At 44.6% G+C, this 26,236-nt stretch overlaps 1 protein-coding gene across 5 annotated transcripts in view; it reads left to right on the forward strand.

Moving 5' to 3' along the window:
- Poc1b (POC1 centriolar protein B) overlaps nt 1–26,236 on the forward strand; it is a 105,208-nt gene that overhangs the window by 20,071 nt on the left and 58,901 nt on the right. For all 5 annotated transcript variants that reach the window (XM_076554681.1, XM_076554680.1, XM_076554682.1 and 2 more), the window contains 2 exons: nt 913–1,084; nt 5,509–5,688. In XM_076554681.1, the coding sequence (XP_076410796.1) occupies nt 939–1,084; nt 5,509–5,688 (326 nt within the window). In that variant the 5' untranslated portion in view covers nt 913–938. The remainder of the gene's footprint in view (nt 1–912; nt 1,085–5,508; nt 5,689–26,236) is intronic.

A 26,236-nucleotide genomic window follows, 5' to 3' on the forward strand; every position in this document is an offset into this window, starting at 1 on the left:
CTTGTTCTGTGGGCATGAGTTAAATCCACCTTTCCTAAGGGTTACTAGTTCCTTCTTTGTCAAGGAATTGATTTCCACCGTTGATCACATTCATTTTTCCTTCACTTAAAGATTTTTAAGCTAATGCCTGACGTGCAGTTCTTTTTATTAATCATGACATGTCATAAACTTACAGAGCAGAAACAGATTTTTAAGCTCATCTCACCCGGCTTTAAAAGCATTTCTGGATGAGTTGATGAGGTTAGCATACCTTTGGTGGGTGGGTGATTAATTTCTCAAGCTTACCTGCACTGTGGGTATGTGAGAGAATAACCATATTCCTAGGGAAAGCACATGGAAGTGTTTAGCAATAAAGATGGTGTGATTTATACAGTGCATTTCACCTGGTTCAGGAAAATGTTTCTACATACAGACGTGTTCGTGTACAAAGCGAAGCACCAAGGACATACAGACAATATTAACAGGTAGGATTAGGCAGAGAGTGTATTAGTGCTATTTATGCTGTTGTGACCTCTGTATGAACTCACTGCCACATAGTTTTTGAAAGTAGCTCTCACCTGTCCCTCTGAAGAGATTGATTACCCCAACACTGGGGTTAAAGTAACTTCCAGGCACCCGGGCAGACAGAATGACTCAGCCTATAGTAGCCTCTTCTACAGCCCGCTTCTTTTTTATAGCAAGTAGTTCCTGCATTCTCCTTGAATCTTGGGCCTAGCTCCCCTGCTAGAGAGCATACCAAGTCTGAATATTTCGTAATAAAATAAGAATAGTTTTAAATAATAAAATACTTTTGCCAGTGCCAGGTCAGCCCTGCAACCTCCAACTTCTCTGTCACTCACAGGCTGTTATTGATGGTGCACGCATGTGACCCTGTCTTAACCCTGGCTGGTTTTTTCTTCCCTTTCCTGACAGCCACTGCTTCTTGGGACACCTTTCTCATGCTATGGAGTTTGAAGCCACACACTAGAGCTTACAGATATGTCGGCCACAAGGATGTCGTGACCAGCGTACAGTTTTCTCCCCAGGGAAACTTACTGGCGTCGGCTTCACGAGACAGAACTGTTAGACTCTGGGTTCCTGATAGGTAAGGAGAAGCAAACACTCGATACGCTTCCGATTGGGACCGTGAGAGGCTCCTGAGGCCTGGCTGCTCCTAATCTGCTTCCTGGGGATGCCTCAGCTCATTAATGGCCTGTGCTCATTGGGGTCACGGAAATACTGCCCTGGTTTTAAACTTGAGCTATTTCATTCAACTCAAAATTAGGTGGTCCTTTTGAAAAACCATTTCTTACCTGGAGATCCATACAATATGTCTGATTTTTTTTGGGGAGGGAGACGGCTTGCAATCTCTTTAAATCTGAAAGAAACACAATGGCATATATCAGAAGATTAATTTATTAGCCTCTTTGTACCCATTCATGGGTTTTTAGGGGCCCTCGGAACCTTGTCAGCACCCCTGTGCTTAGACTATCCTTTAATTGTTATCATTAATTTTGGAGCTCTAGAATTTTCTTGTTTAAAAACTTTCTGACAAAAATGTAAATCATTGCTTGGCAGTGGTGCCACACGCCTTTAATCCCAGCACTCAGGAGGCAGAGACAGGCAGATCTCAGAATATGAGGCCAGCCTGGTCTACAGATCGAAGACCAGGACAGCCAGGGCTACACAGAGAAACCCTGTCTGGAAAAGCCAATGTGTGTGTGTGTGTGTGTGTGTGTGTGTGTGTGTGTGTGTGTGTGTGTGTGTGTGTGTGTGTATGTATATAAAAGCCAATGTGTGTGTGTATATATATATATATATCATTGCATTTGCTGAAGTCACATGATTACAGATCTGTGAGACACTGTTGAGACATGAGCTGATACCAGGTCGATTGTAAAAGGCTTTAGCGTTAGGATAATTTTTTAAGTTTTCAATTTTAAGTAGATAAAATTTCGAACACCCGTAAAAAAGGAATCGCACCATTTCCCCGCCATACCCGCCAACAGCCAGCCTTCCTTGTATCGTGTATCTACCCCTCCTCTTCCTAGAGTCCTTTTGGAATGACTCGTGGATGTACTGTAATTTCCCTCTGTGCGTAGAGGAGGATGGACCGCCAGCATTTCCCTCGACGCTATGGTGGCAGGACCTGATTTCCAGTCTGTACACTAAATGGGCTCAGGCACTTAGGAGTGATTCCTGCCCCTAGGTACTGTGTTCTGCCACCACCCAAGGGGAATTCTGTTCTGAAAAATCCGAATACGGTGCTGACAGAAATAAAAGCTCTTAAAGAGAATTGACATGAAAATGTGCATGGACTGTAGGGAAACTCGGAGGTGAAAGCGGCGAGTTTGGGGTTCAGGAGGAAGCTTTGGACATTTAGGACTCGTCCATTGTTGAAGGAGTTGCAGCTTGTTTTCTATTACTGATTTGAGAAACAAAGCATTCAAGGGGTGAGGGCACTAAAATCGCACTGAACCATTAGCTTGGTGTAGAAACCTACATGGTGATTGTATTTCTGTATGCTGGTTTCTATTTCTAAATACTATCGCAGTGGGGCCAGGGCAATGGGGAATTTATATGTCAGTGATTAGTTATTCATCACTGCTTAAAATCCCCCATACTGAGTAACTTAACTCAAGTTACTCATCACTGCTTAAAATCCCCCATACTGAGTAGCTTAATTCGAAAACTACCTCTTCTCTTCATGTTGTGGGTGGCTGGGATGTTTTTCTTCCAGTTTGGTGTTGGCTGAGGTTACCACACAGCCTCATGAGCTGGTGGCTGAGCTGCCGGTGTGTGCCTCAGTCACAAGTCCGGGGCCTTGGTGAGCCTTCTCATCCAGCAGAATAGCCTAGGCTTTCCCACAGCGTGACAGCTGAGCTCCAGGATTGTAAATCCAAAGCTTTTACAGTCTGAAGGACCAGGCCCTCACCTGCACAGTGTCTTACGTGCTGGACGGAATAAGCCACAAAATCAGACGGGATTCAAAAGAAGAGGGCAGCGAGGCCGCGGCCCAGTAAACAGCACATGAACTCTATTGCCTTGCTGTCTGCTGAGCTTCCTGTGCGTGGGGCCCAGGGCAGGGCAGCCCAGCTCGCCCAGCTCAGAGGAGGCCCAGAATGATACCCGCGTAGTCGCACAGACTGCTAGGTGGGGTGCAGACTGAAGTTCAGGGACTATTTTAATGATATTGACTGACTGACTGACTGGCTTCCTGGTCACTGGAGATCCCACGTCTTTCCTTTCTTGTCTCCTGATTTCTTTTCACAAGAGTTCCCCTTGAAAACTGACTGACGTCGTCCTCAAGGACTGTCTCCTGGATGTTTACTACTAATATCAATTATTACATATGTATTATTCTATGCCTGGTGATAGAAATTAATGATAAAGTCACATGGGCCACTGGCTGGGCAATCCAGACTAAGTCTAGGAAGCTTTAAAGTATTGATTCTTCCCAGTGGAATTCAGTAGGGAGTCATTGAACTCCTGCTGTGTACCTAACATATGTATAACTGATGGTCTCACAGAGATGAGAAAGGTCATTCCTATCCTCAGAACACTTATGGGTCAATAGGCAAGAAACGAGTTTAGTTCTTAAAAGTCAGGAACACTGCAGTGATTCAAATCCTTGTAGCAGATCGGGGGCAGTGTGGTTGGGTCGGGGGGGGGGGGGGGTCTGCAGATGGGCAACGCTCTTCCTGAGAGCACAGATGCAGAGGCACAGGTGTGTTTGAAGCACCCTGACCGCTCCGGGTACAAAGTTCAGCTCAGTAGCAGGATATCCTGCCAGTGCGCTTAGGGCGTTGTATTTTATGTTGCGAGAGCCAGGAATACGTTTACACTGGGATTTATGTGCTGGCCATTACCTTTTCAACAAGTGATAAAAGCACAGTGTGTAGGTGGCGGGGGGGTGGGGGGGTGGGGGGGGGGTGAGGGGGGAGGAATAAAGGATTAGAGCAGGGAAACTACTAAGAGGCTTTTGCACTAATCTAGGTGAAGGGTGCTAAGGATTTAAGTTCCTGAAGGCAAGCAGCACTGAGGTAGGAAGAAGAGGATATTCAGAGGACATGTAGGAAGTGGTAACCGCAGGATTAGGGGTGTAATGTGTGGAGGAGAAGTTGCATATGACTTCTCTGCTCTTCCCTCATAGAGACACGCTGCTGTTGCTCCAATCCCATGGGAGTTACAGTCATGTGAGCATCTAAGATTTGAGAATCTAAGATAGATGTCCCTGGCTGAATTCTGGTGTGTTATTTTCTTCCAGCATTGTGGCCATCTCTACTATAGGAAGCAATTTTCTTTTTGGTTTTTGGAGACAGGGTTTCTCTGTGTAGCTTCGGTGCCTGTCCTGGTTCTCGCTCTATAGACCAGGCTGGCCTTGAACTCACAGAGATCTGCCTGGCTCTGCCTCCCGAGTGCTGGGATTAAAGGCGTGCACCACCACTGCCCAGCCAAAAAATGATTTTCTAAGACCAAAAAATGACTAAGTCCTGGTTATAGTGCAATGTGACCATGCCTTGCGGACTTAACACTGGCACAGAATTTCCCAGCATTTACCTGGGCACTCAGCACCACTTGACCTGCTGCTGCTGCTGATTCTTATTCTTCTTCTTCTTCTTCTTCTTCTTCTTCTTCTTCTTCTTCTTCTTCTTCTTCTTCTTCTTCTTCTTCTTCTTCTACTTCTTCTTCTCCTCCTCCTCCTCCTCTTCCTCCTCTTCTTCTAAATGAAGAGGAGCTGAGTTTTTCGAGATTTTTAACTTAGCACGTGTTCATAGGAGAGCTACTTGGGAAAAGGATAGTGCCCACTCAGGTAGGTGAGGGCTTCTCCAGAGAGTTACCCGTCCTCATCTATTTTTCAAAGATTTTCCTTACCTCCAACACCTCACACTGTATTCTCCATTGCTCTCTTATCTTTTCTCCTTCCCCCAGTTAAGAAAAGATGTGTATGTGAAATTTCAAAGCACTTTGGTTGTTAATGGGTATAAGATAGAGGCCATGAGGTCAGCAAGGCAGTCAATATACACTGGAGCCTTGGTAGTTGATCCTGGTTGGTCTAGACCCAGGGAGTAGGGGAAAGAGACGTGTAGCACAGACGACACCTTCCTCTCCCGGGCCAGTCTATTAGCTCACAGTGGCATGGGTTCAGAACTTTGCCTTGGGGCTATCAGCCTTAGTCAGCCTTAGCTCTTCAAGGCTGAAACTTCTTTAAACTACAGACGGCTGTTTCTACAGTAACGGAAAGTGCCGTGTGGAGGCGGGTTCAAACAGTGGTCCCAGCTTCCCATTAAGGCAGAAGCAGCCGTGCGTTTCAGGGGCGAGGATAAGCAGCCTCCCTCCTGCCAAGTGTGAGCTGTGGCTTCCATGAGCCGAGCCAGTGCCCAACAGGACCAGTGAAGGACGCACCACGTGGCCTGCACGCACTTCTGTAAGGTTGCGTGAGCACTGAGCTACCCGTAAGTTTCCAGCTCTGTATGGTGGGTAGATAGCAAAATTAAGTCATTGATCACTATTGAACTTCGTTTACAGGACAGGGAAGTCCTCTGAATTTAAAGCGCACACGGCTCCGGTTCGAAGTGTGGACTTTTCAGCCGATGGCCAGCTTCTGGTTACAGCTTCCGAAGACAAATCTATCAAAATATGGAACATGTACCGCCAGCGCTTCCTCTACTCTCTGTACCGACACACGCACTGGGTACGCTGTGCCAAGTAAGTGCAGACGCTTCTTCCGACAGGACGTTTCCTGCTCCAGACGGTATTGGATCCCCCAACCTTCAGGAAAGGGATTGGGGTCATATTCAGTCATTCACTCAAATATTCTGTGACTGCTGTGTCCTGGGGTCACCTATTAACAAAGCAGTTAAAATCCCTTGTTTTCATGGAGCTTACACTCTAGAATCAGGTAATTTAAAAATATTTAGATAGATAGATAGATAGATAGATAGATAGACAGACAGATAGACAGATAGACATATATACACATATATATTAATATACATATACATACATATATACGTATGCATACATATACATACACATATACACAGAATATATATATATATAGTCTGTATGTGCAGTTATGAATGGTGTTCAGGGGCTGCCTTACAGAGAAGTCTGTCTTTAAGTAGACCCCTAAGGGAGGAAAAGGAGGAAAGAGCACGGCTTGAGGAGATCTGTTAAAGGAGGTGAGAGCCTGTGGTTGTTTGAGAAAAGCAAGGAGCAGATAGTAGAAGTAGGAAAAGGCGGAGAGAAAACACCAGTAGAGCATGCTCCTTCCTGCAGCTCACTTAGTACTAGGGTAGCCGTGTGCTGTGTGAGGATAGCCATTATTGGCTTGACTAGTTTAGAATCATCTAAGAAACAGACCTCTGGGAATCACTATGAAAGCGTTTCTAGATTGTGTTTACTGAGGTGAGAAAACTTGCTCTAACCATAGGCATCAACGTTCTGTGGGCACTTGATAAAAAGGGGGGATGCTAGCTGAGCACCAGCATTCATATCTCTCAGCTTCTTAAATATGGATGCTGTGTGACCTGCTCTTTCATGCTCCTACATTGTGACCTCCCTGCCATGATGGACTGTGTCCTTTAACTGTGAGCCTAAGGAAATCCTTCCTTCCCTAACTTGCTTGTCAAAGTAGTGAATAAAAGCAACTTAGAAACTGGTAACCAGAAGTAGGTGGTTGCTGTGATCATTGTGACCACGTGGTTCTTAAGCCTTTGTAACTGATTTGTGCAGGAATGTGGAAGAGTTTGAAACTTTGGACTAGAACAGCCCTATAAACATATGTTAATGGGCCCTTCTTGTGGGAGAGACCAGGAAGAATGTGAGGAGTTTAGAGGTAGAACAGGTATCTGTTGAGAACAGTGCTACAGACCATTTGAATTACAGACAAATCTGGCAGCATTCTGCTCATGTCCTGAGAACTTGAATGAAACTGAACTGAAAAGTAATAGGCTAATTTGTTTGTGAGAGAAATGTCAAGACAGTATAGCATTCAGGGTGTAATGGCCACTGTTCCCTGCTCTTACTCAGATCTACAGTAAGACAGAGCCACAAGGTAGGGAAAGTGTGAAGGTTGGTGAGGAAAGGCATATGTAGGCAGAGTTTTCCTGTCCCATCCAAATGACTGATTCAGAGACTTAATATAAATTATAAATGCTCGGTCAATAGCTCAGACTTGTTACTACCTAACTCTTATATTTAAATTAACCCATATTTCTTATCTATGCTTTACCATGTGGTTCATGGCTTGTTACCTCATTTTCTACACTTCCTGCTTCCTTGGCTGCTGGCTCGAGTCTCCCTGACTCCACCCTTTTTCCCATCATTCTCCCTAGTTTGGTTTTCCCAACTAACTTTATCCTGTTCAGCATAGGCTAGTCAGCTTGTTTATTAAACCAATCATAGCAACATATATTCACACAGTGTATAGAAGGGTTATTCCACAGCATTTCCCTAATAAATTTTTTTTGTCTAATAAAAAAGGAAGGTTTTAACTTTAACATAGTAAAATTATATACAACAAAAACAGTTATTAAGTAAGAATTATAGTTAGAATATCTAGTCTGTTTGTATTTGGCAAAATTAGAGAAAATACTCGATTATTTATTTTATCTTGGTGAGTCTCAAGTTTTATACTTAATTTGCTTTCTATCATAACTAAGGAAAACTATTATTTAGTCTATAACTCTATCAAAGATCCCAAAAGGATGAAATGTTGCCTAATGACAGGTACATCAGGCTGCTTGGACAGTCACCCCAAGTTCCTCTGCAACGTTGGGGCATCCATCTCTGGCCTACAGACGTACCATCTCTGACAGACTTTCCTGTGAAGCAGGGAATTTTGAAGGACTGTCCTATCTTGTCTTGGCAAAGTTTGGCAATCTCCTTTCTTGTGTCCTGCTGGTCCAGTTGAACAGTAACTGTCAGCAATTGAAGAAGGGTGGTTTCTTTGCCCACATGGCTAGCTTTTGCCATAAAGAACGCAAGCTCCATACAGAGTTTCTTCAGTGCCCATCATCTTCTCTGAAGTAGATTGGTGCTGCCAGGAGCAGACATGTCTCACTGTCATGAAAAGCCTTGGGTTATTAAATGTATTAAATGCCATATTCTGTAGGTCTTCGAGTATTTGAAGACTATTTATCCAATGTTCTGAAGGTCTTTGAGTGTTTGAAGACCGTCTATTCATCTAAATGTATTTGTTTATGACCTTAAAAACATAGCTAACAAGACTAAGTTTGACTATTATAGATGACTAATAATCTGTATTTTTTAATTATACACTAAATTTTTAAATGAGTTGTATAAGCACAATAACCCAGAGTAGAAACATGCATACAGTATAACAAAATTAACTTTAAATTTGTATCAATATACAAAAATTCATACCAATGTAAAATATTTAAGACTAGTAGTTGCTTGTTTGGTTTAAAAGTAGATTCAATAATCTACCCTTTTATCCTATCATTTTATATCCACCCCCCTTTTATTTTGCAGAAAGAGATCCTTGAATCTAATCTCCTTTGTTCAGCTTTTTTTCCTGACCATGACCTATAACAAGTTGTAACCAACCCCTCCTTAAATGATAACAAACATCCATAACCAATATTTTAAGAATGTGGATGTAGTTTTCTCTAGAGTGCTTCCTTTTATCTGGGTGCACTGGTAATCTTTGAGAGAACCTTGAGAAAATCAGGATAATTGTTAAGTCTTAGCTATAGTCTGTGAGGCTGGATCATCTCAGTCAGCAGCCTTGAAGCTGTTTTGGATGCTGGATCACTTGGTCCATCCATTTTTATTGGTGTTTGGTCCCCTTGTACTGAGAATATATAAACTTTTAAAGGTAACATACATATATGTATCAAATATAGACTGTGCATTGTATACAAGTTAGCCAAAGATGATTTTTTTTAATGTGTTTGAGCAGATAAAATATACATCATGTGTCTTGTAGTTCTTTTAGGTTTATTTCTTTATGTCTGTAGTCAGGAATTCAAGGTGTTTTCCTCACTCAAACCTGGTTTTCTTTAACCCAGAATGAATCCACAACCTTTCATTTCCTGTATAAATAAAAGCATATCTCTCCCCCAAAGTAACACATCTTTTAGCTTAAAGTTTGAATTCAAGATATTTTTAAAATATATAGGTTGGTTGAATCTAGCAGTTTTTATAATCCAGTGTCTCTTAGCAGCCAAAAAATTCAAAGATAATACAATAACATACATGATCCAGACTCTGTGTATTTTCCATCTTTACATGGCTTATTATATATTTTTTATTGCTCTATTCCTTTTTTAAGGACTTTCTCTACCCTTTTTCTTTTCTCTCCCAAGCCTGTGTATATTTTTAAACACACTGTAACCCATTTAGAGGTTTTTTTTTTCATCTGAATCTGTCTTTACTGCATACCTGTAACCTTTTCTGTCTGCATGAGCAAACACCCCAAACCCACAATGCAGTGCACTGGTGGAGCTTGCTCTGGTAGCTTAAGCCCACAGGTAGCTGCTGGAAGACACCTCTCTGTACCGCAGCCTGTGTGTATGCCATGGTGTGCTGGCGGTTGCTGGGAGATGCATCTCTGTACTAAAGCAGGTGTGAGAGACACAAGACTAGGAAGTCAAATCTAGCTCTTTTTCTGTGTGTTTAGAATCCTTTTATTTTTAAAGCTTTTCCAGGCTTTATGTGGATGTATGTAGCTCCGGACGTTAGGTGCCACTTTTAGGCAGAGTTTTCCTCTCCCATCTTCCTGCTCCCAAATAACTGGCAGCCACTTCCCAAACAACTGACTTAATATAAATTATAAAAGCTTGGCCGATAGCTCAGGCTTGTTACTACCTAACTCTTACAAGCATCTGAGCAAGTTCAGAGTTGCAGATGAGAACAGCATAGAGAGATCATCTGTAATTGAGAGAAAGATGCACACCATTAAAGAGAAAACTCATTCTTGTCCAGGGGAAAATATGGAAGGTGCCCTAAAGGCACAAGGCCACCCACTGAAGGCTGCAGCTTGTAAAAATGAACATTCATTTGAGTAGAGAACCTGAACTGAGAAAGTTGGAGGAAGGGGTTCCCTGCTGGAAAGCAACCACCTCGGCAAACTGGCCACTGCAGCTTTGGCTCAGGGGGGCCACACTACATCTCCAGCTGGCAACCACATTGCCAGTGTTGTCAGCGTGGTACCAAAAGGAAAGATGCCAGAGTAGAGGGCTCGTGGAGGCTTTCCTGAGGTTCCAGAATTCTGCTGAGGCCAAGCAATGTGAGGCAGAATTGGATTTGCAGCCTAGAAAGGAAGGCATGTTTGCTTTCCCACTAGGCAGATGAAGAAAGTAAATTACAGAAAGTTGAACCTCAGACTCACTTACTAGACAGTGTCAGAAACCCAGCTCCATTGGCTTTTCTTCCCTACAGGCGTTAATTACCTGGTGTGCTTAATAACCTTACACAACCAGATAGGCACAACCAGAACCAGGAATGATTCTGGGCCTCTGCATGCTTGCTTTGTTTTTTCAAACACACTGGTACTGAGGCTCCAGGCTTAAATCCTCACAGCTTTGAGGGTGCCCAGGAAAAGCCTCTTCCCTCTGTTTCTGTTAGAAAAAGGCTAGAAATGACTCAGACCCGAGTAGAGTCCTATGTCCATCCCTCATCTAGTGGTGAGAAATGGTGGTTCCCTCAGGCCAAGTCAAGTACCTGGTAGAAATGGCTGCTTTGGCCAGGAGTAGACTCACACCCGTACCCCATAGTCTAGCATGGGGACAGAGGAGCCATGTCACAGAAATGATGTGACATAGGTATGTTCACTGGCAAACTGTGGCCCCTGTGGTCCCGGGCAGGTTAGAGTGGGAGTTTGAGTCTAGACAGAGCTGTGACCTAACAGCTCACACTCTTCATGGTTGCTATGGTCTCAAGGGGTGCTGTTACTAAGGAGGTGCTGATGATGATCTATGGTAGCAAGCCTAGCAGGAATCGACAGAGATGAAGTTACACTTTTAGTGAATCGTGTTTTCTTCCAAAGAGCTCGGTTACTTCTTGGCTGCGGGCATCACAGTGTCGTTTCTGTCTACACACATGTGTGGTTAAGAACATACAGGCTGGACCCAAACAATATATGGGTTGAAACCCACACCTGCCATTCTTCAGTCGTGTGGTCTTTGGGGAGTTTCTTTGCTTCCCACTCTCTCTGTTTTCTTACCTGTAATGTGTAGCTGGAAGTTTTCCTGTGTTTAAAAAATGTCCAAACAAAGCAATATAAGACAAAAAAAAAAATCTTCAAAAATACCTTTGAGTTCAAGAAACTGAGTTATTATGAAATGTTGTGACTTACAAGAAAATGATAAATGAAAGAATGAGGGAGTGTGTGACTGAGGTAATGAGCTAGGTTTATGTGATGAAAAGTCAAGAGAAAGTCAAGAGAGACAGTCTGGGTCCAGAGCTGAGGGAAGGGAAGGGGAAGAGGGCAGAGGAAACCAGGAGAAAAGCATCCTGGCCTGAGGGACCTAGTGTACCCGCAGAAGCATTATTACCGGATGTGGTTAGAACAGCGGTAGTGTGGTGGGACAGGATGTCCAAATTTATATGCCTACCTGTACCATACTGTTGCCCTGCTCTCTGCCACACCAATGACACTCCTTTATGGACTATTGTAAGAGTGAGAAATGGACGTTCATGGCGTTTGGGATTGAGTTTTGCCACTGGACCGGCTTTCTCCAGCTGGGCACTGTCACTTATGGAAAGACTCAGCAGAGGCCTGTGAAAATGCTGTCCCCCTTTTCAGTGGGAAGAGGACCGTGGTGGAAGGCCACGCTTCCCCCTGTCTGTGTGGCAGTACTGAGCCTCCCTCATCTCTCTGTGTGCTGTGGGGACACAGCGTCTCCTGTCATGATGCAATGGCCTGTCCTCCTCCTTTTTAGGTTGAGGTCTGTAGTTTCTGAGAGATACTGTTGTTTTAAAAAATGATAAGCATCGCTGGTTACTGTGCAGAAAAGTCATGAGGCACAAGCCACCACAAAACCCAGTACCAGAGCTTTATGGGGGTGGGGTGGGGGGGGACAAAAGAACCAGGCCTGGAGAAGATGCATATGCAGAAGAGAGGATAGAGAAGAAAAGGAGTCTGTCAGCTTTTTAGGGGTTCCCATGAACATGTATATGTGGGCTTACAGAGCTACACCACGCATACGCTGATTGTGTGACCATGCCACGCACACATAATCACCAGCGTGCACTGACGATATAAGACACAAGACCCCTTGCTTAGCTGCTGAACTGCGCATGTGTGGCCATGCAGCTGGAGTGGCGGCGGAATCCTAACAGATACCGTGGACAAAGAACTGACTTAAAAATAATGCTGATTCGGGGGAGAGCAGACCGTGAGGTGCAGAAAGGTGACATGCTCTCTAATCGTGTGCTCGGCTCTCTGCATACGGCCAATGCTGAAAGAAGGGAGAGAAGGAGAAAACGGGAGAGGAGAGTCCCTGGAATGCTCCCTTTCCTTTTCTTTTTGTGCAACTGAGATGCTTCTTCTGTACAAGATAACACTGAAACAGAACCAGTTTCTAGTCAGAGGACCTGTTCTACCTCCGTACCCAATCTAGCTGCCTTAGTTGAGTATCATTGGCCCTTGTGGAAACTCTCAAAGTCATTTTTTTTTTTTTCTTTTTTCCGAGACAGGGTTTCTCTGTGTTGCCTTGACTGTTCTGGAACTCACTCAGTAGACCAGGCTGGCCTCTGCCTCCCCAGTGCTGGGACTAAAGGTGTGCACCACCCCCACCGGGCTTTTAAGTATTAGGCGGAAGTTTTCCTGTATCCTGCAGCCTCTCGGTCGCAAGTAAACACACAGAGGCTTATATTAATTACCAACTGTTTGGTCTACGGCTCAGGCTTATCATTAACTAGCTCTTACAACTTAACATTTGACCTATTTCTATTAATCTAAGTTTTGCCACGTGGCTTCATGGTGTTTCCTGTGTTCTATTACATCATCTCCTCCCCTCCAGCCCCCGGGGAGTGCTCAGCATGCCTTGTCTTTATTAACCAGTGGTAGCACCACATATTCACAATGTACAGGAAGACCATCCCACAGCATTTAAGGTCATCTTGTAAAAGGTCTCCTTGCTACAGAGTCTTCCGTAGCGCTCTCTCTCTCTCTCTCTCTCTCTCTCTCTCTCTCTCTCTCTCTCTCACACACACACACACACACACACACACACCGCTCTACACCTGTTAACTGCTTTCTGTAAAAGGCAGATTTGACCATGCTGTTTCCCAGCTTGGACCTCTGAGTGACTCTTTCCTGAGGCACGGGTGCTTTTCCTTCTGTGACAACCTGTCCCTCTTTGTCCCTTTCACCGTTCACTTGCCTTCCCACAGCTGGGCACGGCCCTTCCGGAGCACAGCTGTGTGTCCTGAGTTCCTGCACCGTCTGCTTTCCAGGCAAGGCTTGCAGCTTTGCTAGCTGACCCTGCTCTGCGTCGCTTTCCCCAACAGGGTTCCTCCCTGCCCCAGCCCGAGCCTATGGATGTCACAGTGTCCAGGAGGTCTATGAGTAGGGGCTCCTTCCCAGGTAGACTTTGAATTAGATGTCATTCGCGCTCTGCTCCCTCCCTAGGCCCTGCTCTGAATTCTGTGGGTATAAGAGAAACAGAAAACAGGGAAGCCCCCCACCCCCATGCTGGTAGAGCCCCTTCTGCCAAGGGGAGACAAGACAGACAACGACTATATTAATATTCATACACACAGGTTGGAGAAGTCACATTTGCTAGTGTGGCACTGGAGCTAAGACCCGACAGAGCAGAGGGACCTAGTGATGCGGGTACCTGGAAAGTGGACATTTGAGACAGTCCCGTGCATTATGAGAACCTCTGTCTCTAGGGGCTCAGGAGAGCTCTGAGTAATTAATTACCCAGAGATGGGATGGGATGGAGCAGATAACTTTGATGGAGTATCCAGGGGTTTCTCTGGAGCTGAGTCATTTTTGTGAGCCTTCAATGCAAACTCGGGAATATTATATATGCATGCTAATCATGCATTTACGCAGCCCCGCCTGTTCCTTGTACCTTTGGGTTGAGTCTTGTTCAGACTGACAGCGTGTTCACTCACATACCCGACTGTGATGGAATACCTTTGTCTTGCTGGGACCTGCGCTTCTGGGGGACGGTTTAAAGATCGATTGCTTCTGTGCTATTGGAATGACTCATCAAGTTGCAGAGCCCTCCCCGCCCCCAGGAGTATTCCTTGATAAATACTTTGGTGACAGTTAATGCATTTCGCTTCTTGGCAACTTTCCGAGTATATGCTCTCCAGCACTCTTAGAGATTCTTTTCATATCTGTATTTTAATCTTGGCTCTTCTTCTGCAGTTAGGACAAAAAAGGTAAGAGGAATATCTAGGTGGCCACTCAGTTGCAGACTGCTCAGTACGTCTTCTTTGAGAGGTTGTCCTGAAGCGGGACTGAGAAGAAGGTCTGCAGGGTTTAAAGTCCCCTTTTCGGTTTCCGCCAAGGGGTGAGAGCTCATCGGGAACTGAGTCATGCTTAAACAGTTAGCCAGCGTTCATAGGTATGATGATACCGCCAGCTGCCAGAAGGCCTAGACCTCTCGTGCCTCAGTGAGGGCCTTCTTAACTTGGACAGCAAAGTCCAAATATTGTACAGAAGGATGCTTATAAAACTCGGGCTAGCCGGGCAATGGTGGCGCACGCCTTTAATCCCAGCACTCAGGAGGCAGAGCCAGGCGGATCTCTGTGAGTTCAAGGCCAGCCTGGGCTACAGAGTGAGATCCAGGACAGGCATAAAGCTTCACAGAGAAACCCTGTCTCGGGGGGAAAAAAAAAAACAAAAAAAAACAGGCTAAAACAAGAGGGTTCATTGGGACCTCCAGGAGTCGTTTTCTCATTCTGACCGTGAGTCTCATACCCAACCGTGCCGAGGACACAGCACCATGAACTTGACTACTACTCGGGTAGCCCCGTAGCCAGGGTGCAGACATGCTGGCTGTTGTGACTCTTTGCCTCTTGCTGGTCACCTTCTGTCTGTTGAAGTAGAATCCTGCCCTCAGTGGTGCAGTGCCAGGGGCTGGTCAGACAGAGTAATTACAAGAATGGGCTCCCTAGTAAGCGTGTGATCCTGGGCACATAGCTGAACCTTTCTGGGCCTCAATCACTGTCCCATAAAATGAGTACAACTGAGGTACTTTCCTCATATAGTGGGGTGTCAATAAATATCAACCATCCGTTGCTCTTGTGTTCCAACTCTTCCTCCTGGGGCTGTGCTGGGGTCACATTCATGTGAGCCTCAAAAGTCATTATGCATATTTACATATAATTTACATAAACACAATAATTTGGGGGAATGCTCTTAAGGTAGTATCATCTATTTAATGTACTTGATATATTTGAACATCATAGGTAATTTATTTCTCAGTGGTTATACCTGTCATTTTTACGTTGTTTTCGTTTGTCGTTTTATTTTGTTTGGTTTTGAGACAGGCTCTCACGATCTAGCTAGACTGGCCTTACATGCGCGCTCGCCCTGCCTCAGCCTACTGGAACCTCTACTTTTTAGCTGCAGTTCCCAGTCCGGGTTCGTCGGTGTGGGCGGTCTTGCGAGTCACCCAGCGTCTTGTTGTGTTGTTACCCCACTTATTTCCTGCTCGCCTTTTCAGTTGTACATTGGTCCCATTTTTTTCCTCCTCTACTGACTTTTTCGGTTTACTCTTTGTCATTTTTCTGCTCATTGGTAACATCTAGAAGGTGATTATGCATCCTTAACACAATCTATAACATTTTAGACAAAAATGTCAGAACTTACAGAAGTATATCCCTATTACCCACTTCTTGTCAGTTTCCCTTCTACACACGATAAAAGCCCAGATTGTTAAGCCGCCAGTTTTATCTGAAACAAAATGAGAAAAGTTGCTTTTGCATTTTGTGTCCATGTTTTCCAGTTCCAGCATAATTTACTCATCCAGGTTTCCATTTGCTGTCGTTTCTCGAGCTTGAAAAAAGTTACCACGTCCTAGGTTGCCATTTTCCTGGTCATACCTCCCCTAGCTTTTTGTTTCACGTTTGTAAAGAATGTTTTTGCAGAGATATACAATCACAGTTTATGAAGCGTCAGTTGCTATGGTCTTTATGTTAGGGTTCTCTAGACAAACAAAGCCAATGGAATATGTATATTGATACATGAAAGGAGATCTATTAGGAAGGTGGCTTATGTGATTGTAGCAGCCGAGACGCCCCACAACCAGATGTCTGAAGGCTGAAGCCGCTGAGATGCTGGTAACATGACTCAGTCCAAGTGCAACCAGGAAAGACGACGATGTAACTTTTTGTTCTGGGACCGACACTTGAGAACCTTGAGGCGACCTCTGGAATAGGTCCTGAAAGCCAACATCTGCAGAGCCTGGACTTCTCCTGTCTAAGACAAGAAATGAGTGTGTTCCCATTCTTGGGAGTGGGTGGTGACTGCTGATTTTAGTTGTCCACTTGGGTGGACTTTATAACGAACGTCTAGGCCATTTATGACACGTGCCTTGGAGTATGCATGTATCTGAGGGCTTTTGCAGAGAGAACTAGTTAAGGGAGAAGATCCATCCTGCCCGCGGTGTCTTCCTATGGTTTGCAGTCCTAAGCTGAATAAAAAAGGGAAAAGGATGAGTAAAAAGAGTGGGGGGGGGGGACCAGCTGAGTGAAACCCTGACTTTGAAAAAAAATTGTTTTACAGACCTTGTCTGCTAATTCCAACATTTGTACAATATCTTGGTGAAATTTTCTTTATTGTATGTTCTATGATTTTTTTATACTCTCAAAGATAGCTTAAAGTTTCATCTTATGGATTATGCGATCACATAGAGCAGTGGTGGTTAATGTTTCTTAATTTAAAATATTAATGAAGACATAATTTGAAACATAGGTAAGAAATACTAACTCTTGAAAGGGAGTATTTTCAAGGTTTAATTATAGCCTTCTCTTTTCTTACCTGATACATATTCCAAAATAACCTAGAATTCCTTATGGTATCCACAGCAAAAGAAAAAAAAGAAAGAAAGAAAAAAAAATAGAGGTTAAGAGTGAGAGAAGTTTTACAATATTACTGCTTTTCCAACATTAGTTTTAGCAGTTAAAGACTCTGCCTTTAATTTTTAGTTGTTCTTGCTATTCTGAGTACTCTTTTGAGCTCATGGGTTACAAAAAAAAATATGTCTCTGTGTGTATGGTGTGTACATGTATGCGTGTTCCTGTGTGTAGTCAGATTTTTTTCTGTTCCTCCTACTAGCTCCCAAATAACCACATGAGACTTACTATGAAAGCTCAGCCTATAGCTTAAACTTGGTTCTAACTAGCTCTTATAACTAAAATTAACCCATTTCTGTTCATTTACTTTCTGCCTTGTGGCTTTATTACCTTCACTCTGTTACCGCCCATGCGTCTTTCCTGCTTCCTCCGTGTCTGGCCGGCAACTCCACCTTCTTCTTCCCAGTATCCTCTCTGCCCCCAAAATCCTGCCTACTTATAGGCTGTTGAGCTTTTTATTAAATTAACCAGAGTGACAAATCTTCACAATGCACAAAAATATTATTCCACAACACCTGTGTGCACATGTACGTGTTCCTGTGTGCCCCGTGTATGTGTGCCTGTGTCCATGTGCCTATGTGTGTGCCAGAGGTTGATGTCCGCTGTCTTCCTCTGTTGCTCGCTACCTTACTTTTTCTGAGACAGCATCTCTGACTGAGCCTGGAGCTCCCTGAGTCAGCAAGACGAGCTGGCCAGTGAGCTCTTGGGACCTTCCGTCTCTGCTTCTCCATCTCCAGGATTATAGGCATGTGCCACCAACCTCGGCTTTTTCACATGGGTGCTGGGATGAGCAGTCCTCAATGCTTAGGCAGCGAGCAAACACTTTATCAAATGAGCCTTCTCCCCAGGCCCAGATTGTGTGTGTGTGTGTGTGTGTGTGTGTGTGTGTGTGTGTGTGTGTGTGCAGTAAACTATTTAGATGCTTCTTAACTTTTGATAGGGTTGTATCATTATCATCATACCGTAAGTTAGAAGTATTAAGTTGAAAGAACATGCAGTATGTATAGCCCGCTGGACACCTGATCGGGCAGCACACTATGCTGTGATGTCACTTGTCTCCTCTAGAGGTCGCCTGGTTGACTGGAGCTGCTGTTCCTGGCTCTGCCCAGCACCGACATGGATTGTGTCTTGTGCCACAAGCCTGGGATGAGGTGGGAAATTTTACCAACCACATGCCGCTTCTCCAGTCTTTAGTTGGAAAAATCACTGCGTCCAACCATCTTTATAAAATGTATCATTTCCACTATTTTTCATGCATACGGTTGCATAGTATTGAGTACACGTAACATTTTTGTGCAATGAATTGAGAATATTTTAAACATGTATATAATATTGAATTTGTCTCAATTCTTTCTCTTTTGTTTTCCTAGGTACTCCCTGGGGAGTATACAGTGAAGCACTGTGTGGGGTTAGAAAAATGAGTGGGTAGATTTCTCTCTTATATTATGTTCGGAAAGCAAACAGAACTCTCACCAGGGGGTACAGTGTGATTGTGAATATGTGCCATTGTAAGATTGTGTCTGGGAAGTTAAACAGTCTGGGGAGTGTTGAGGAAGTAGCAAATAAGTAGGTAGTTTGAATGATATATAAGGTCCATCTTTGCATGTCTTTTTTTCTTTTAATAGATTGTTTTTCTTCATACAATCGTGCTGATGATGGTTTCCCCTCCCCCTGCTCCTCCCTGTTCCTTCCCACTCCCTTCCCATCCAGATCCACACCCTGTCTGTCTCCGTTAGAAAACACACAAACAGGCATCTGAGGAATTATAATAAAATACATCAAAACAAATTGGAATCCGACGAAACAACCAAACAACAACATGAGCCAAAGAAAATGCAGAACACACTCAGGAATCCCCTAAAAAAAGAAAACTGGAAGCAATAATGGGTGTGCAAAGGACCTGTGAAGGTGGGAGAGGGGGAAAAAGAAAAAGGACAGTCTGACTTAACATTGTGAGTGAAGACTCTCTGACAGTGCCATTGAGTTCACTTTGTGTTGACCACCTACCCTGGGCATGCAGTTTACCCTTAAGGGTGATTTGTTTCCCCAGTGAGACTCCATTGGAGAAAACTAAGTTCTCATTTGCAAGTGGCTATCAGTTGGAAACAGCTTCTGGGTTAGGGCTTGGGGCATGTGTCTACTTCTCCTTTCAGCTCCAGGACCCCATCCGATGCAGACCCTTACAGGCCCTGTGCATGCCGCCTCAGTCTCTGTGAGTTCAAGTTCATATGTTTGCTAGCCTTGTTGTGTCTAAAAGGCCTTGATCCCTGGTGTCCTCCATCGCCTCTAGTTCTTACATTCTCTCCACCTCCTTTTCCTCAGAGTGCTCTGCACCCTGGGCTGGAGGGACAGTTGATGAAGACATCCCTTCCAGGGCTGAGTGTTTCAGGGTCTCTCACTCTCTGCTTGTTGTCTGGCTGTGGGTCTCACTCAGTATTTGTTCCCCTCTGCTACAGGCCAACATTTCTCTGGTAATGGATGAGCAAGGCACATAGAATAGATCCATGAATATAATAGAATGACCTTAGGAGTTATTCTATTGCTGTGTTCCTTTAGCAGAATAGTAGTATTTGGTTTTCCTCTAGGGCCCTGGCCTATCTAGTCTCAGGTTCTTGGCCACCCAAGCAACATTGGGTCTGGGTTCCATCTTATGAAGTGGGTGTTAACTCAAATCCAATATCGTTTGCTCACTCCCACAAGCTGTGTGCCACTGTTGCACTGGCATACTTTGCAGACAGGTCACTCTTGTGAACTGAAGGGTTTGTAGCTGGGTTGGTGTTTACCTTTCTCCTAGGGTAGCATGCAGAGTACCCAACAGTGTCGTGAATACTAGTCCACATGGGAAGGTTCTAGGTAGGCACCAGCTCAACTTTTCCGTGTTCAGTGAGTTGTGTAGGTGTTGTCTTCAGCAATGGGGCTTTACAGTCAGTTTGTGGAGCGCCAACAATAGCCTTGGCAATAGCCTGGGGTGTTTGTGGGTTCTGATGGGTCCCATTTTACAGTTGGAATTTGCCTTGGGCTGCCAACCAGCTCCTAAATAGAGACACTGAGACTTATTATTATAAATGCTCAGCCTTAGCTTAGGCTTGTCCCACCAGCTCTTTTAACTTAACTTTACCTGTTTCTCTTCATCTACATTTTGCTTCAGGCTTTTTACCTTTCTTCCTTTCATTCTGTATGTCCTACTTTCCTGCTTCCTCTGTGTCTATCTGTCTAGGTGTTACTCTGACGTCTCTTTTTCTGCCCCAACCCCAGCCTAAATTCCCCCTCCTACTTACTCTTCCTGCCTGAAGTCCACCTCTACCTCCTTCCTCACTATTGACCGCTCAGCTTTTTATTAGACCAATCAGGTGCCTTAGGCAGGCAAGGTAGAACAGCAACACACCTTTACATAGTTAAATAAATGCAACACATCTTTGCATAGCGTTGCCCAGAATAGTAGTCTGGGTCAGCATCTGTGATCTCTTAGAGTTTGTAGAACATCATCTGTCCAGGCCCTTCTGGCTTTTAGAATCTCCACTGGAAAGTCAGGTGTTGTTCTGATAGGTCTGCCTTTGTATGTAAGTTAGTCTTTCCCCCTTACATCTTTTAATATTCTTTTTTTTTTCTGTACATTTAGTGTTTTGTTATTTTATTCTGAGGGGACTTCATTTTCTGGTCCAGCCTATTTGGTATGCTGTATGCTTCTTTTACCTTGATAGGCATCTTTTCTAGTTTAGGGAAATTTTCTTCTATGATTTTGTTGAAAATATTTTCTGGGCCTTTGACCTGGATTTCTTTTCCTTCCTTTATTCCTATTATTTGTAGATTTGGTCCTTTCATAGTGTCCCAGATTTCCTGGATATTTTGCTAGTGAGGCTTATCTCTGAGCTTCCTGTTCAAGTTTCTAAATTTTTCATTTCCAGTTTTCTCTCAGTTTTTTTCTTTAGTGATTCTATTTCCACTTACAAGTCTTGAATTGTTTTTATTTCACTCTTTGTTTACATTCTCATAGATTTCTTTAATGGATTTATTCATTTCCTGTTCATGACCTCTAACATATTCATAATGGCTATTTTAAGGTCTTTTTTTATGCCTCAGTTATATTGCATTTTTTAATAGTAGACTTGCTGGGGTTAGTGGAGACATTTTCCTACCTGTTATTGTGTTTTTACATTGGTTTCTAGGTGTCTGGGTTTGGGATAATTGTAATTCCAGGTGCTGGTATCTGGTCTTCTCTTTTTTGGGTGCGTGTTCAGTTCCTTGGTTTCTGTTGTTCTTTCTGGTTCTTAGGAGAGGGTGGTGGCTGTGGGTTGCCTGGAATGGAATGCTTCTGAGATCCTGTCAGGTGTGGTCATTGGTGGTGCTGAGCAGAATGTATTTCCTGGTGGTGGGAGCGGACACTTCGGGATGGACGTGGGCTAGAAGGGAGGATCTGGGAGAGTTCCACTGGAGGGAGAAAAGCAGGGGGTGCCACCAGGATCTGCTTAGTCCCCTGGGAATGGGGGCAGAGAGGGAGGTGAGGCCACAGCCGGGTAGTCTGCTACAGAGCTGGGGATGAGACTGGGGGATTGGGTTTGGTGGAGAGGAAGGAGAGTGAAGATCTGAAGCTTAGGCTTTGTTGGCCTACCTGCTCTTCTGGTTGGGATGGTGGCCAGCTGTCTGTCCCATGAGTTCTCGTGGAGTGCCTGCAGAAGTTGGAGAGGGCATGGCGTGGGAGATCTGAGTGATTTGCTGGAGATGGAGGCAGAGAGGAGGGGGAGGCCACAGCAAGTGTTCTGCTCCATATTTGGGGATGAAACTTGGGCATTAGATGAGGAGGAGCAGAGGGAGGGTCTGAAGACCACCTTCCTGGTTCCTTGGCTCCATTTGCTATTTTCTTTTCTTTTTTTTTTTTTTTTTGTTTTTTTTTTTGTTTGTTTGTTTGTTTTTGTTTTTTCCAGACAGGGTTTCTCTGTGTAGCTTTGCACCTGTCCTGGATCTCACTCTGTAGAACAGGCTGGCCTCGAACTCACAGAGATCCACCTGGCTCTGCCTCCCAAGTGCTGGGATTAAAGGCGTGCGCCGCCGCCGCCGCCGCCGCCGCCGCCGCCGCCGCCGCCGCCGCCGCCGCCGCCGCCGCCGCCGCCACCCGGCCATTTGCTGTTTTCAGTGAGTTAAAAAGTTAGGAGCAGCATCAGGGCAGCTTGTGAGGAAGAGCAAGGTCCTGAGAGGAGATGAGTACAGTGCCAAGAAGAGCCCAGGATGCAGATGAGGAGATAGGCTGGTCCTGGAGGGCTTCCCGTCAGCAGGCTGGACTCAAGACTTTTGTCCACAGCTGGTGTAAAGCCACACAGCATTTGATTTAAGATTTCGAGTTCACTTCTGTTGCTGTGGACTACGAGCGAGCAAAGTGCCAGTTGCAGGTGGAGGAGAGAGACCATGGTGACGGAGGGAAAGTTGAAGACGTGGAAGAAAACTAGAAATCAGCCATGAGTGCGCAGTTTCTGGATAGAGAAACTATTTCCTGAGAAGAGGACAGATAACTAGGGGAGGAAATGATGCACAGAGACGGAGTTCAGTGTTGGAGGCAGCTTCAGGGCGCTCTAGAGGGGACGCCCTGAAGGCAGCTGTATTTATAACTAAAGGTCCCAAGAGAGACATCAGGCACGTAAGTGGTAAATGACCTAAAAATTAATGACTGTTCGGGGCCACACTCGCTCCCCTTTTACCGTTTCCACTTGACTTTCGTTTCTCGATAGTTGCAGGCATGTATGAGAGTTTGATATCTGCCTGTAGTCTAGACTTTCACTACACCAAGAGAAAGCCGCATCCGTGGGGTAGTGAATTTCACAGGGTCACATGGCCCGGGAGGAGGGAGGCTGAGAGTGGAATGGCCCTGGACCCAGGCCTGTACTGGGCATTTCATTACTTCGAGAGGCTTCCTCCTCTTCCTCCTCCTCCCCCTCCTCCTCCTGCTAAGGGCATAGTACTTACCAAACAAGACCCAGTACGCCCACACAGTTTGGTCTTAGAGCTCTAAATGCTGAGAATGTGTTTTTGTAGAAAACACATTGAATAATCAGAAACCGTCAAAACAGGGCTCTGGCTGTAGCTAGGTGATCAAGCATCTGCCTAGCACTGGTTCTCCATCCCCACGTAAATAAGGAAAGAAAAGAATCCAGAAGGGACCGTTCCTCAAGTGTGAGTGTGGGCACACAACTCTCTATAGTTTCCAAGTTAAAGAGTTTCTGCTGTTTAATGTGGGCTACTCTTAGTGACCTGGAAACTAGTTTTTCTTGAAAAAAAAAAACGTTTGAAAATGTCTTCATTCTTTTGGTATGCCAATGATCATTAAGGGATTCACAGTAATTTTGGGTGGACTTGTCAAGTGCTGTTCAGAGAACCCATTAGTCACCACTGACTAATTCCTGGAGTCTTAAAAGGTGCTTGAGTGGAACTGAATTGAGATTGAAAATCTATTCATTTGTCGGTATAAACTTTAGGTCCTTCTAACATTTTTAAAAAACGAACAGTCCTGCTAGATGGCGTTGGAACTTTGACAATTAAAGTCTAACTTTTGCTCATGAAAGGCAGGACAAATAGAAACCTGTCTTTGGGATGTTAACTTATTTGTGATGTCTCTAATTAAAAATCAACCCCCTGCCGGGCGGTGGTGGCACACGCCTTTAATCTCAGCATTCAGGAGGCAGAGCCAGGCAGATCTTCGTGAGTTCAAGGAACAATATGTAAATATGAGCCCTATCTCGAAAAAAATAAATAAATAAATAAATAAATAAAATCAAAGGGAAGAGGAGGAGGAAAATAACACTCCCACTTTGGACCTCTCAGAGGAGAAGCATGTAGGCATTAAAGTGACTGGGGAGGGAAAGGCCTGACCTCTTTGGCTTTGCACTGCCCACCCCACCCCACCCCCAGCACCAGCTTCCCAGCCTCCCCCTGCCCTTTCCGCTGACCTGGGGTGCACAGCCCCGTCATACCTTTAGTCCCAGGAAGTTATTCCCAGCCCCGAATCTCCTGCTGAGGGAGAGTTTTCCACACGGAAGAGAACCTGCTTTTTCTCACTGACACATTTCAGTGTCTTCCCTGGATCTTCTGGAGGACAGGTTTTTGTTGTTGTTGTTGTTTGTTTTGTTAAAAATATCCCGATGCCAACATCTCTAATTATATCGTTTGTGAAAACGCCGTGAGAGAGAAATCTTACGTCACTTCTAACTACATTCTAACTACATTCCTCCTGTCCAGGGCATCCCTGGGAGGGAGGCTGGGAGCTGGCAGGTACTCTCTTAATCTTTGAGTGACTCCATGAGTGACTGCCCTCCTCAGGAACTGTCACAAGGAGAGAGACCATGCTTGTTTTTTTTTTTTTTTAAAGATTTATTTATTATGTATACATTGTTCTGTCTATACATATCCCCACAGGCCAGAAGAAGGCACCAGATCTCATTACAGATGGTTGTGAGCCACCATGTGGTTGCTGGGAATTGAACTCAGGACCTTTGGAAGAGCAAGCAGTGCTCTTAACCTCTGAGCCATCTCTCCAGCCCCCATGCTTGTTTTATTCAACTGCTAATAGCAACCCAATAGCAGTGTGTGTACTTTTTCTCTTACTCGTTTCTATTGTTTGAGATTTCCTATGTGCATATATAATGTGCTTTGATCGAGTCTAAACAGAATCCCCCTCCCTTCCACCACTTCTCCTACCCACCCCGCAACAGACATTTAGAAGAAGGGTCATCTATGTCACAGGATCACTGCCTCCTGCTTTCCTTCCATTGGAAAACTTCCAGGCGGGCTGGAAGGATTGCTCACTGTGGGAAATGCTTGATGTGCAAGCATCAGCATCGGGACCTGAATTTGATTCCCAGCACTGTGCAAAAGCCGCATGTGCATTTGTAATCCCATCCCTGGACAGGAGGATCCCTGGGGCTCATTAGCAGCTAGCCTGCCTAGTCAGGGAGCCCCGTCCCGGTAGGAGACATTTCTTTTTTTTGTTTTGTTTTGTTTTGTTTTTTAGAGACAGGGTTTCTCTGTGTAGTTTTGGTGCCTGTCCTGGATTTTGCTCTGTAGATCAGGCAGGCCTCGATCCCAAAGAGATCCGATCCGCCTGGCTCTGCCTCCCAAGTGCTGGGAGGCATGCACCACCACCACCAGGCATAGGAGACCTTTCTGAAGTAAACCTATGGTGCATGTGTACATGCATTCTCTCTCTCTCTCTCTCTCTATATATATATATATATATATATATATATATATATATATATATATATATATATGCTATCCAAAACTTTCAGTGCTTTTGCCGTTAGAAAACACTTCCTTTTGTTGGAGAGTTGCACGCAGGGAAACCAACAGCCTGATTCACATCTGGACCCTTTCCTTACTCCTGTATTAGTTATTCCTCTGTTGCTGTGATAGAACACTGAGACCAAGGCAACTCATGGGCTTCCGGATGCAGAACATCTGAGTCTGTTGTAGCAGAGACTGCAAGGTATCTGGAGTGGCAAGCTGAGAGCTCACATCCTGAAGAAGCACAAAGTAGAGAGAGAACCAACTGGAAATGGCACAAGCCTTGAAACTCTGAAAGCTTGCCTCCAACAAGGCCCCAGCTCCTAAACATCCCCCAAACAGCACTACCAACTAGGCACCCATTCAAATACATGAGCCCACCAGGAAATTCACATTTCAGTCGCCACATTCTACTCCCTGGTGCCTGTAGGCTTGGGGCCATATCATAATGCAAAATGCAATTTCTTGATTGTAACCTCTTGTAGTATCAAAAAGCAAGTTGTATATTTCCAACATATGCTGGCACGGAATATATATTGCTATTCCAAAAAGGAGAAATGGGACGTAGTGAGGAAATACTGGGTGGGGTCTTGCCCTGAGGTCAGCCTTCTCTTTATTTTAGTGCAGATCAGGCCTCTGCTTCCTGGTGCCTATCTCCTTATCTCTTTCAGAACAAGCCTCAACTGCAGCATTAGTTTTCTGGTGCTCTTTTTCTCTTTACATTGTACATTTTGTATTTCTTTCTTCCCTGCTTGCTATTTTTCATTGTAGACCTGCATAACAGTCATTAATAATAACCATGCCACAGAGAGCAATATTATGCTGCTTCCACCAAAGAAAGCAGTCCATTACTTTCTGATTTAGCCTCAGACAGATTCCTAGGACAACAGCAGGAAGAAGCCACAGAGAAAATATTGCA

The sequence above is a fragment of the Peromyscus maniculatus genome, chromosome 18 (genome assembly GCF_049852395.1).
Source record: "Peromyscus maniculatus bairdii isolate BWxNUB_F1_BW_parent chromosome 18, HU_Pman_BW_mat_3.1, whole genome shotgun sequence".
Taxonomy (NCBI): domain Eukaryota; kingdom Metazoa; phylum Chordata; class Mammalia; order Rodentia; family Cricetidae; genus Peromyscus; species Peromyscus maniculatus.